This window comes from Penicillium canescens (assembly GCF_028828765.1).
Source record: "Penicillium canescens strain IBT 15451 chromosome Unknown utg000008l_segment0_segment0, whole genome shotgun sequence".
Classification (NCBI taxonomy): domain Eukaryota; kingdom Fungi; phylum Ascomycota; class Eurotiomycetes; order Eurotiales; family Aspergillaceae; genus Penicillium; species Penicillium canescens.
This window is the reverse complement of record NW_026703970.1, coordinates 1,156,057-1,168,067: the sequence shown is the minus strand read 5'-3', so window position 1 is coordinate 1,168,067 and position 12,011 is coordinate 1,156,057. Positions and strand designations below refer to the sequence as shown.

At 51.7% G+C, this 12,011-nt stretch overlaps 5 protein-coding genes across 5 annotated transcripts; 3 read left to right on the top strand and 2 right to left on the bottom strand.

The window, feature by feature from the left end:
• Positions 1 to 1,060: 1,060 nt before the first annotated feature.
• On the top strand, positions 1,061 to 3,481 carry N7446_011303 (putative C6 finger domain protein; the record flags this gene model as incomplete). The annotated part of the gene is made up of 3 exons (XM_058520045.1): positions 1,061 to 2,038; positions 2,192 to 2,564; positions 2,619 to 3,481. 3 exons carry the CDS (start codon positions 1,061 to 1,063, stop codon positions 3,479 to 3,481), a joined length of 2,214 nt encoding a protein of 737 aa, XP_058367569.1.
• A 432-nt stretch (positions 3,482 to 3,913) lies between these two features.
• Positions 3,914 to 5,876, bottom strand: N7446_011302 (uncharacterized protein; the record flags this gene model as incomplete). The annotated part of the gene is made up of 4 exons (XM_058520044.1): positions 5,689 to 5,876; positions 5,204 to 5,639; positions 5,064 to 5,151; positions 3,914 to 5,017 (listed from the first exon to the last, which is right to left on the bottom strand). The coding sequence occupies exons 1-4, from the start codon at positions 5,855 to 5,857 to the stop codon at positions 3,914 to 3,916; spliced, it is 1,797 nt and encodes a 598-aa protein (XP_058367568.1). The 5' UTR covers positions 5,858 to 5,876.
• A 127-nt stretch (positions 5,877 to 6,003) lies between these two features.
• Positions 6,004 to 6,969, top strand: N7446_011301 (spliceosome assembly protein PRP11). The gene is made up of 2 exons (XM_058520043.1): positions 6,004 to 6,025; positions 6,108 to 6,969. Exons 1-2 carry the CDS (start codon positions 6,014 to 6,016, stop codon positions 6,801 to 6,803), a joined length of 708 nt encoding a protein of 235 aa, XP_058367567.1. The 5' UTR covers positions 6,004 to 6,013; the 3' UTR covers positions 6,804 to 6,969.
• Positions 6,970 to 7,038: 69 nt separating this feature from the next.
• N7446_011300 (serine/threonine protein kinase CBK1) lies at positions 7,039 to 10,118 on the bottom strand. Its single transcript, XM_058520042.1, has 4 exons — positions 8,934 to 10,118; positions 8,366 to 8,869; positions 7,829 to 8,305; positions 7,039 to 7,778 (listed from the first exon to the last, which is right to left on the bottom strand). The coding sequence occupies exons 1-4, from the start codon at positions 9,560 to 9,562 to the stop codon at positions 7,466 to 7,468; spliced, it is 1,923 nt and encodes a 640-aa protein (XP_058367566.1). The 5' UTR covers positions 9,563 to 10,118; the 3' UTR covers positions 7,039 to 7,465.
• A 144-nt stretch (positions 10,119 to 10,262) lies between these two features.
• On the top strand, positions 10,263 to 11,762 carry N7446_011299 (Tim22-complex subunit TIM54; the record flags this gene model as incomplete). Its single annotated transcript, XM_058520041.1, has 2 exons — positions 10,263 to 10,353; positions 10,411 to 11,762. 2 exons carry the CDS (start codon positions 10,263 to 10,265, stop codon positions 11,760 to 11,762), a joined length of 1,443 nt encoding a protein of 480 aa, XP_058367565.1.
• Positions 11,763 to 12,011: the final 249 nt, after the last annotated feature.

Genomic DNA, 12,011 nt, shown 5'->3' with positions numbered 1-12,011 from the left:
AACCAAAGATGATTAAAATAAGAATATAAGAATTCAGCATGAAACATAAATGCACCAAAAATAGAGTAAATAATAAACATTGCATGAAGTTGGGGTAAAAGCGGTGTTGCCACTATAATTTTTTTTCTCGATCGCAAGAGCGGAGAGTTTCATCGCCGGAAAGGAAAGCTCCTTTAGCCTCTTTCGCGCTTTTCCTGACCTCCAACCACCAGATCAGCACTGTTTGCCACTAGTGCTTGGTTTGTTCTTATAATATTAATATATTGCCCTGGTAAGTCTTTGCAATTCACTATCATTATCCCCGCAGTCCTGCCAATCCGCCTGGTTCTCGTCGACATGCGCATCCATTCTCTCGCGCCGGAGCCTCACGCCACCCTGTCCCACATCCTGTTCGGTATTCCTGCTATCGAAAGAGGCCATTGGGGTCTAAAATCTGCCTCGCGATGTTTACCGACACTCTGCGGGGGCTGTGAGCAGAAGCGGTTGGATTTGAGGCAGACTGGGTCTCGAATGCGAAGTACAAAACCTCGATCGACTAGCATGATATTGGAACATGTGGCCCAGGAGGGTGTCGTATCGCCATTCTTGTGGTCAATATCGCTGAGCCTTCACACTTGCGCTTATGACTGTGTCCTAGATATGGTCTGCATGTTTGATTGGGCTTTATTGCATCTCTACAACACAAGGCACGGCGCGAGAGAAATTCTACACAAAAGAATTGCTCTCAAGTTATGCTCAGATGATTGACACGGCTTCTTTTCTTACCGGAAACTATTGTTCTTCGCTGCGGGACTTGACTCTGGGATCGTTGACCAACTGAACATTGGCTAACCAATGCTGTACCCCACAGATTCGAGTGAATAAATGATTTCCAACTCTCAATCCGACCGATCTGGTTTGAATTTCTCGCTCAGCGACAAACCAGACGACCTTTGACCTCGAAATCTCGACCTTTCTTCGAGTCGTTACCCTCGAGTCTACTTGCGAAATTTGATCCGACTATTTCTTCCGATCGTAACTACGAAATTATATTCTTCATTGAGAGGCTGCGAAGCTCAACATGGCGGAGCCGACGGACTCAAGTGTCCCTCCTGGTGAATCGGCCAACACCGCGACCGAACCGAATGCGCCAGCGGAGACAGCCCAACCACCAGCGCAGAACGAGCCGCCTTCGGCGGCACCGAATCAATATGCCGAACCAGGTCAAGAGCTAGCATCGTCATACGAACAACCTGCAGAACCACGCCCATCCACGGGCCCACCCCACACTGTGAATACAGACCAACCTTCGGAAGAAGCCAGCCAGCCAGCGCAAGCGCAAGCGTCCGATGTCACGTTACCATCGATTGAATCATCGCTTCCTGCGATGGATTCGTCCCTCCCAGCTCTGGATACATCGCATGGGTTTGACGATGCGGACTTGCACTCCTTCGATGAATTACCTACAATCGGCTCATCTGCGGCGCAAGACCTATCACTACCGGCAATCGATACAACTCTGCCCTCGCTCGACCACTCCTTACCAGCAATTGGAACCGACATCCCAACCATGGATGGAGACCATTCCTTTGACAACAGCCATCTGGACCACCACGATTCCCATTCCGGTCTCCCGGACACTGGACACGAGACGAGTCAGCACGAGACAAATGGCGGTCATTACCAGCCGCCCAATGGTACATATCAATATGCGCACAGTCCCGCTCAGCCTCAAGGACAGCAGCCATCGCAGGCGCATTCCCAGCATCAGTTCCAGGCGCAGCCTCAGCATTACCAGAATACCGACATGTATCATAACGCTGGCCAGGGACAGGTTCCTCAAGCACCTATTGGATCACCACTCCCCAACAACATGCCTCCTATGACTTCCATGGGCTACATGACTGGATATCCCTCCAACATGGGACAAGGGAATGCGCAGATGCGGTATCAGCTGCCCGGAGACCCCAACAAGATGCTATCGGGCAATAGACACAAGAAAGAAGTCAAGCGACGCACCAAAACGGGTTGTTTAACTTGTCGCAAACGAAGAATCAAGGTGAGTCGCAAGTTCGCAAGTTTGCAGTTCGCGGGGCGGAGTCTCGCTTGTGCCCGCACCCCGCCCTCGATTTTGTCAAATCCACCTCAACTCGCCTTTTTGCGCCTTTCATTTTTTTACTTTGACCAAGTCGCTAATTTCAATTCTGCTTAGTGTGACGAAGCCCATCCCGTGTGCAGAAATTGCGTCAAAAGCAAACGCGAGTGTTTGGGCTACGATCCTGTGTTTAGGACCCAAGCATCAACTCCTTCGGCTATCCAGCCAGCTCCTAATCCCCCTCCTTCGCTTGTTGTCAACCCTCAGGGCCCTTCTACTATACCAACGACACCTTCCTATCCTTCCGCACCCCCAGGGTACATGCCCGCTTCTTCTCAACCATTTGCGCCCTCTCTCCATTCCGAGTCACCATCCACCTCTAACGATCACCACGAGCACGGAGCTACCCTTGATCCTTCGTTGGACCATACAAATCATACAGACATGCAGAACGCCGTGCAACGCCCACAGGGCGAGCCCTCATACAAAGGTAAGTTCAAACTGGCACTGTGCAGGTTGGGTTTGAGCTAACGGTGTATTCTAGCCAAAAACCTCCATATCAACGACCTCTTCTCACTCAGAGGAATTGCCCCTCCTCCCCCTCATCCTGTCGCAACTCTACCCCCTGGTCGTCTCGAAGAAATCCAGGCGGTCTTCCTGGCTACATACGCACCTGCCATCGACAAACTTCTCGAAATTCGTTGGTATTCAGAAAAGGCACTCTCGTTCCTCATGGCCGACTCCCAGCTCATGGCTGATTATTCAGCTTTGATTGATGCTTTCAACGAATGGAATCTCCAAGATGGCGAAACACTTGCTCGTCTAGAAAGCTTCGAGGCATCGATCATCTGGAAGAGTATGGCGCTGTGTCGCCAGGTTCCCGATGCAGAAAGTGGACAACAAGGGCGTGACTGGAACCTATGTGTAGCATGCGCTCGGTTGAACGTTGTCGAGGCATTGCTCACATGGAACCACCTGGACTCGAACCCCCTATCACGGGAGCTCGTCATGGATGCCGCCAACCCCCCAAACACCCCGGATCAGTTCCAGAGCCGCCAATTGGATTTCTGGGACCAGGTCGGAGAATTCCTCACACTTTACGACAATGAAGCAAGCTCGGCCAAGCAGATCGATGACACGCTGAGCCGGTGCCGGCAATTGCTGGATACATACGAAAACCGCGACATCATCTACTCCATCACCGTCGCACGCCATCTGGGACAGCGCTGGGCCGATTTCCCCAACAGCTTGCCCAAGGTGGGTTACACCACCGAGAAAGAGGCAGGAACCAAGCTTTTCGTTGCGCAAAAGTTCCTCGAAGAAGAAGCCGAGGGCAAAGGCACAACGCAAATTTACAAGCGGGTTTGCTGTATGGCAGTTCGCTCGTGGTGGGTTGCCCGTGGGTAATCCATTACCTGCCTCGCCATTCTTCTTATTCCCTTTTGCATACGTGTTTCCCCCCACGGCTATTACACATTCGATCCTGCCTCGCAGAGGCTCACATCTTGTTCTTTTGCGAAAAAAAAGCATCATGGTTCAGGCGTTACGTTTCTTTTTCTACTGAATGATACGGTTCAATCTCCGTTTCCGATTTTGCTTTGCTTCTATCGGGGTTAGGGGGACTGGGCAGCGAGTAAAGCACCTTGGCGTTTCCGGCCTTTTCTTCCACCTGCTTGTGTGAATATTTTCTGTATCTAGCCTGAGTTCCATACCCTGTAACAGGTCTAGGCTACGGCTAGATGTGTTACTTCGAACAGCAAAAAAAGTCAAAAATTCTAATCCTGTGCATTTATTTGCTGTAAATGTAGATGTAGATGCAGAGAATACCCCATCCTATATTCAAGAAGTAGCGTCCAAGGGCACTTCAACCCGAATCCTGACTTCTCCTTCACCCTGAAACAAGAATCCAACATCCCTCGTCGAATCAACCAATTCAACTTCCCGGCGTACAAACCCACTATCTGAGCCATCGTGCTTCTGAAGCACTGTGTCCTGATCTGCCAGAGCCTCATCCTCACTATCATCCCAATCAACAGCTTCAACATTCTCCTTCTCCACAGGATCCCACTCATCCGTCTCCCAAACAAGCTTGAACCCAAATGCTGGGAGCCCAAAGAGCCGCGAGACAAGCGCTTTGACTTGGTATGTATCGAATGAACCCGGAATCTCCTTTGTGCGGACTTCCGATACATACTCGCTGTTTTGGGATAGACGGAATGCCATTTTCACTAGTCGTGCTGCTACGGACCGCGGCTGAATGACCCTTGAACCGGAAATAGATATGACAGCTCTGGTGATGGTGGGCTCGGTGTATAATTCGCATAACTCGCTGTATCGCGGGTGTGTGGCTAGGATGGCGGGTTCTTCGGCTTCGGCTGTTGCGGAGAGTTCTCTCCCGATGAGGGAGAGGTAGTACATCTCTGCGTTTGAACGGTCTGTTGGTTTGATGGTGCTGTAGTTTAGGGTTGTGAGGGAGGACGGGAAGCGGGAGAGGGTTAGCATGAAGGCTTCATCGACGGTCATTGGTTTTGAGGGTTCCGTTGTAGCTGTGACGGATAGTGGGAGGGGTGGTTGGTCGTAGAGGGGGTTGTCGGAGATGCGGAGGGTTGTTAGACCTGGAAAGAGGGTGGGGAGTCTGTTGAGGAAGGCCCATGAGGCGATTTTGTTGCGGGAGAGGTCGAGGGACTGGAGGGTTTGGGAGAATTGGAAGTCCATGGTGGTTGTGTCATTGTTCACGGTGTCGATGGCATTGCCTCGGACAGAGAGATGCTGCAGGTTTGGGAGGGCAGCGAGATGCCGGAGGTTTGATATTGAGGTGAATTCGTTGTACTCGAGGGTTAATGTGGTGATGGTGTTGGGGAGTGGACAGGATATCTCAGAGAGCTGGTTGGCTGATGCCGTGAGAGATGCTAAGCCAAGGAATTGGGATGTGACAGCAGCAATCTATGATGGTCAGCTCATATTTCATGCAGATGAGTGTAGTGAATACTTCATCCCAACTTAGCAGCGTGTCTTCTAGATGCAGTTCAGTGATCCCCTCAAAGATCAGATCATCTAAAGCTTGGAATCGGTTTCCACTATCGTCTGGTTAGACACATCCTGGAATCATATGACAGAGGCTTTAATTACTTCAACTTCAACCGTTTCAGGTGCTTAAGTTGGTTGCAAATGTCCCAAACGTCGCGCCACCTGCTCAATAAACTTCGACTGAGATCCAATTCGATGATCTTGGGACAAGTTTCAGCAATCTTTTGAGCTGCATCTTCATCTTGTACCTGGTCATAGGACGAAAGCACGCCAACAACTAGGAGGCCATCTAGCAAGACAATCCGCAGCTCTTTGAGTTCCGCGAGTTGCTTTCGGATCTTGTCAAAGCCAACTTCTTCAACGACTTTGCCGCTGATTTTGATTGCCTTCTTGCGAGATGATTCGCTAACAGCCAGGCATGAAAGATCTTCAAACTCAGAAGCGTACTTCTCTCGCAAGGCTTCGAGGAAGCTCCGGGGTTGATCTGATGGCCTGGAGGGGCGAACGAAAGACCCCGCCACAGGCTGTTTGCTCTTGCCTAAAACCGAGTTAGCCAAATAGCCTTGTATACAGTTATACCAACTCACATGAGAAATATCTGATCCCTTTATGCTCTCCTGAATGCTTGCCCCGGGTTGCGTCGTCCCACTCGACGCCCAACCAGTCGCCTGTGGTCCCTTGAACAATGCCCACGTAGCGAATGGTGCATAAATGACCATCGAAAGACCGACGTTGGCCTATAACTGAGGTGCTCATAGCTCCAACAGACCTGAGGTCTCCTTTGTTTAAGAGAGTCCGCTTTCTACTGTGATATCCATGGATGGAAAAGACCCGCTTACCTAATCTCCAGGCCTTTCGAAGCTGGGCCGATTTGATCTTCATCAACTTTCTTAAAGCGACTGCGCCGACATCATGGATTACCAGGTATGTCACCCTTTATAACCCGGAGCAGTGAAATGAATCCACCATATCAGCTCAGTAAATTTGATGCTAACACGCGGCCCAGAACCGCGCAGGCTCCAAATTCGGCGGCGGCGGCGTCGCCTCCCAATCCGCAACCAACGCCGACCGTCGCGAGCGACTGCGCAAGCTCGCGCTCGAATCAATCGATCTCGACAAAGACCCCTACTTCTTCAAGAACCACGTCGGTAGCTTTGAGTGCCGACTTTGCCTAACAGTCCACCAAAATGACGGCTCCTACCTAGCCCATACGCAAGGCAAAAAGCACCAAACGAACCTCGCCCGCCGAGCGGCGCGCGAGCAGCGTGAAGGCCGGAACCAGGACCCTTCATCTTTGCCTGGCGTTATGGGCGTGCAGGTCAAGAAGCAGATGATCAAGATTGGCCGGCCCGGATACAAAATCACCAAGATTCAGGATCCCCTGACTCGCCAGCTTGGTTTGCTATTCCAGTTGCAATACCAGGAGATCACGCCTGGTGTTGTGCCCCGCGTCCGTATCATGTCGGCTTTTGAGCAGAAAATCGAGGAGCCTGATAGTCATTATCAGTATCTGGTTGTTGCTGCGGAGCCGTACCAGAGCTGTGGGTTTAAGTTGCAGGCTAAGGAGATTGATCGTCGGGAGGATCGGTATTGGACTTGGTTCGATGAGGATAGCAAGGAATTCTGGGTGCAGATTATGTTCAAGACTGAGCGTGAGGAGCGGTTCAGTGGTGTGCCTGGTTTGGCGCCTATGCGGGATTGATTGATATTTTCTCTTCGCTATCTACTCTGTCTTTCGGATGACAAAATATCGTTGTCTCTTGTCTCTATGGTGGGAATTGGGACCAGGCGTTTGGGGGTTCCATGTGCATAATTTGTTTACCTCGAGCGATTGGCTTTATGGCAATTGACGTTCTACTTATGATGGCAATACCATCTACAATACTTTCAAGATATTTCTTGTAGACATTCTGTACAGCAAGGTTTTGAAAAGTCATGTTCCTATCCTTGACTCTACAGCTTTGCTTATAGTACATGCATGCGTAGTCTGATCGTTGTAGGAAAGTTACAGTCACTACAATACCGATATATCGCCTAAAAATAGAGTCCATTTGTTCTCTCGGGGGACCCTATCCTAGTAGACCAAGGCTAACTAGGAACTGCTCTTAACAGGATACCCCCGAAAAATAGTATGCGTGCCTCGGAAGAAAATGCAGGGCGTTAGATATCAACAAGTGAAACCAAAGGTGGGTCATGATTCAGGAAAACATCGCGCTGATATGCTCAATGATAATGTGTAGAGATGAAAACAAAACCGAGTGTTGTCTGGTCGACAAAACAGGATGCTTAAAAAACGGATGCAAGCCCAGCCTGCTTCCTAGAATCTTCCAGCGTCAATCGATCAGTCTCGGATTACGTGCAAGCCTAGTTACTCTGGAAGGCGTTGAAGGCCTTGTAGGTGTAACCGATGAATGGCAGACTCATCTCGGCTTCCTGTGAGTCCGGCATGGCACGAGCCTGGGCACGGTGGATGGCGCTGGTATCCTCCTGTGGGATCTCATCAATGGGGAAGTATGACACATCGATGTTGGAGCTGAGGCGTGGCTCGAAGGGAGCGCGAATGCTCCGCAATTGATCCCAGACAACTCCTCTGAAGAAGGGATGGTTCTTGATCTGTGACGCGCCTCCATGTTGGCCACCATCGCTGCCGATACGGTGGTCGGGGTCACAAAGGAAACTAGAAGAGTTAGCAGATATTCCCTTTTTACCTTGGGAGAAAAAGCTTACCTCCGGATCAGGGACTCGGAATCACGCGAGAGAACCAGCTCATCAGGGAAGTACAAGCACTCTCTCCAGTTGACGATCTTCCGGTAGGTATCGGTTGTGTCCTCCGCACAGAAAGGAGGCCAGCCAACCAGACATTCGAACATGATAGCACCAACAGACCACCAATCGCAAAGGTAGGTATATCCTTGGCCGTTGAAGATTTCAGGCGCAATATAATCCGGAGTTCCAACAGTCGAGTAGGCCATGGCACGACGGGACTTTCGCCAGGTGTTGATTTGTCCACGGTTGGATACCGTGAGGTTAATCGCATCATTAAAGTAACCAGAGTTGCGGTTCCGGTCCTTGGAAGTAGAGTTTTTGAGAAGGTTCTGGTAATAAGCGTTATCGTGGGTCTTTTTGCCTCCGGTCGAAAGACCAAAATCGGTAAGCTTGACGTGACCACCGCGGTCAAGCAAGATGTTGTCGGGTTTGATGTCACTGTCCGTTTGTCAGTATTCAGTTGAACAAGTTGCGCATTGGGTCACTTAGGTCACCTACCGGTGAAGGAAGCCAAGCTTGTGCACAGCCTCTATTGCCATCACAACTTCGGCCATGTAGAAGCGGGTGATATCCTCGGAGAAGATCTCGTATTTGATCAACATGGTCATCAAATCACCACCAGGCAAGAACTCCATCAGCAGGTAAAGATACGCAGTGTCCTGGAACGAAGCATGTAGCTTGACCAGCCAAGGGTTGTCCTTTGAGTCCGCCAAAATATCACGCTCAGCACGGACGTGGGCGAGTTGATCCTTCTTGAACATTTCCGTCTTGATCAAAGACTTGAGAGCGTAGATTTTGCCATCGGTCTTGCGCTGCACGAGCTTGACCTCACCAAAAGCACCCTTTCCAATAATCTTGATAGTCTGGAAGTTGTTCGGAGTCTCCTTGGTGCGTAGGAATCGAAGGAAGTCGGATTCTCTTTTTGAGATGACATCGGCATCCTGGCGCTTCTTCTCAATGGGGAGGTTGGGGTCACGAATTGTTTTGTCGAGTTCCGCCGAGCTGCAAAAAAAAAAAAAAAAAAAAGGTTAGAGCAAAGCAAAGCTTCAGGCGTGTGTACACTTACCGCATGTTACGGTCACGGGCCCGCTCAATGTTCTCGTGGAAAAACACAGTCACAAGCTCCTTCGCGGCCTTGCCCCGCTTGTGCACATTCTCTGAGTACCGGTCGGGGAAACGTTGCAATTCCTCATTCTCAGAGGGGGGTCGAGGGCTACGGGGCACTGGGGGAATCAGGTGTGAAGCCTGGGCCGGGGCCTGGGCCGGAGAACCACCAGCGGTGCGAGGCCGCTGGGCTGGCGATGCAGCCCGATTGAAGAAGCCTGCTCGGTTCGCATTGAGGTCCTGGTTAGAAAATTGCTGGATCAAGCCGTTGGTACCGTCATTGGCGTAGCCCATGCGCTGTTGGTAGGCGGGTTGGGGCGATTGCAAGGCTTGCTGCTGAGCGTACTGCTGCTGTTGCTGCTGTTGCTGGGCATACTGCGCCTGCACCTGAGGTGGGTAGGGCTGAGGCATGAAGTAACCCGGTGCATACGCTGGGTTGGAGGGATCGACATAGTCCTGAGCCCCCTGAGTCTGATAGATGGGCTGGGGAAACGCGGAGGGAGTGGTGGGATAGGCACGGTTGTTGGCATTGCCATTGTAGTTACGGTCATTGTACCCGTAGTTCATGTTGTTCCTGTTATTCGGATCCATCTTGACAGGACGGGGAAGAAAGGTGGATGAGAAAGAAAGAAAGAGGGCGGGGAGTAAAGAAGCGGTGGCTCAGGAGGCAATCTAGCCCCTCCAATCAAGGTGACGGGTTTACTTGATTTGTTCGATTTGACCTGAAACACGATGTGCTGCGAGTTTGTGATGCTTCGAAGTGTTTCTAGGACGCACGAGCAGGTGGCTAAACAGTTCTAGTGAATATACACTGCCAATATTGAAGGTCTTAAGGGCTACGGGTAGCTATACCCCAATCTAGTGTGATTGTGGCATATATCTACACATTCTATATCACAACAAACACCCCTCCGAATACAGAGTACTAACACAAAGGATGACACAATCCAGGGGGAGGGGTATGTACTGTGCACAGGAATGTCAGGCTCCATGCGAGTTCGAAGCGTCGTATTGCATGCCGTAAGGATTTCAGTCTGGACCGGGCAGATCTCACATAACTTGCCCCAAGAACCTACAAACAGATAAGTATTGGCCAGGGGTCCGAAGCAAACCTGATCGACACCAAGAGCATCATGCATCGGCCAAGATGAAGTCGACGCGAGTTTGTCCAGTGCTTGATCACGTGAACGGACTAACATAACCCCGAGGGCGACTTTTTCCCCGAACGAGTATGCCCCGGGTGTACTCCGTGTCTTGAGCGTACCTTCAATCTCTCCAATATCCAGCTCCAATGGCGGATTCATCAAGTGCTGCTGCGGCCACAGGCGCCAGCAAGCCCACCGCGGCTCCGAAGCCGCCAAACCCAGTGTTCGCAATGATGGGTGCGGCTCTATTCCCAAGATTTTGTCCGCCAAAGATGCTAACGCTCGTGATAACAGGCATGCCCAACTTTCGCTTCAAATTGCCCTCCCGCAACTGGATGATCTTTCTCACAATCACTGGATCATTCACGGGTGCCCTCATCTATGACCGTCGCCAGAAACGCCGTGCGCAACAAAAATGGTCGGAGCTCGTGGCTCACCTTGCGAACGATCCCCTACCCATTGACCAGATGCGCCGCAAGATGACTGTCTACCTAGCTGCACCACCTGGGGATGGCCTGCGCGTGGCCCGGGACCATTTCAAGGAATATGTCAAGCCGATCCTGGTCGCCGCCGCGTTGGACTACACGGTGATCGAAGGACGGCGAGAGGGAGACGTGCGAGCCAGCATGGCGGAGAACATTCGCAAGCAGCGCCGCAAGGCCGGTGAACCAAGCTCAGCTGCCGAGGAAACTGGTGTCGAGGCAATTGTTGCCGAGACGCGCGAACGCATCGGTATCTCCGATGAACCCGGCCCCAAGGGTGATCTCGTGATTGGCAGACATACCTGGAAGGAATACATCCGCGGATTGCACGAGGGCTGGCTTGGACCGCTGGACGCACCACCTCCACCCCCTGCCCCGGCTCCCGACGAGATCCCGGAGACAGTTGAGGGCATCGACGCGGACGTTCCCGCCGAGACTGCCGAGGCCGACAAGGAGAGCTCCGAAACCAAGACGGATGCCGAGAAGGAAGAAAAACCCAAGCCCGCCGGTCCTACGCCCGCATACATCGCTCCCACCGACTACTCGTCCGCTAGCCTACCCCCTACCCTCCCCCACTCCTTCGACAGCTCCATTCCCGTCGAATTCCCTCACATTCTCGGCTTCCTCAAGACCCCAATCCGAATCTACCGCTTCCTCACACAGCGGCACCTCGCCGATAGCGTCGGCCGCGACGTTGCTGCAATTGTTCTCGCAGCAAATGCCCGGCCATACAGCGACGATGTTCTCAACCCAGACTCCGAGACCACCGGTGCAAGCGTTGACCCTACCCCCACTCCCGACAGCTCATTCGCCGACCTCCCATCTCGCAATTTCGAGCAACAGACCGTCCTAGAGGCCGCTGAGAAGGAGTGGCACAAATCCGTGCACAAGCACGAAGAAGGCGAGGGGGAGCGCGTCTGGCTGAACGACATCGTTCTCGATCCCCGCATTGCCTCGCGCATGCAGCGTGCCGTTCTCTCACCGGAGGATGAGGCCCGTTCCCAGCGTATCGCCGAGCAGCAGGAGTACATCCTTGGCGAAGAACGTCCCGCTCCTGTTCCTTTCTGGAAGCGCATGTGGATCGACCATGGCTACGGCGAGAGCGAGGAGGCCCTGAAGCGCAAGCCGATTTTGGGTAACATTGACGGAGAGGATGGACAGTGAGAAAAGAACAAAAGCAGATGTTCAAACATATATTTCGCCTTGATCTTGATGGTTTGAACTTTGTTTCATTTAATAGAACGGTTTATGGGATCCACGGATGGGGTTCTTTTTCGCTGGCATTTTGAGCACGGCTTGTGTGTTGTCTTTGTTTTTGCATATCCTGACTCCCCCTCGGCTTGTACATTAAAGGCGCTTTTATGTTTGTGTTAATGTCGATTTAGAGATGTACATTGTCAAGGAAACATTGTT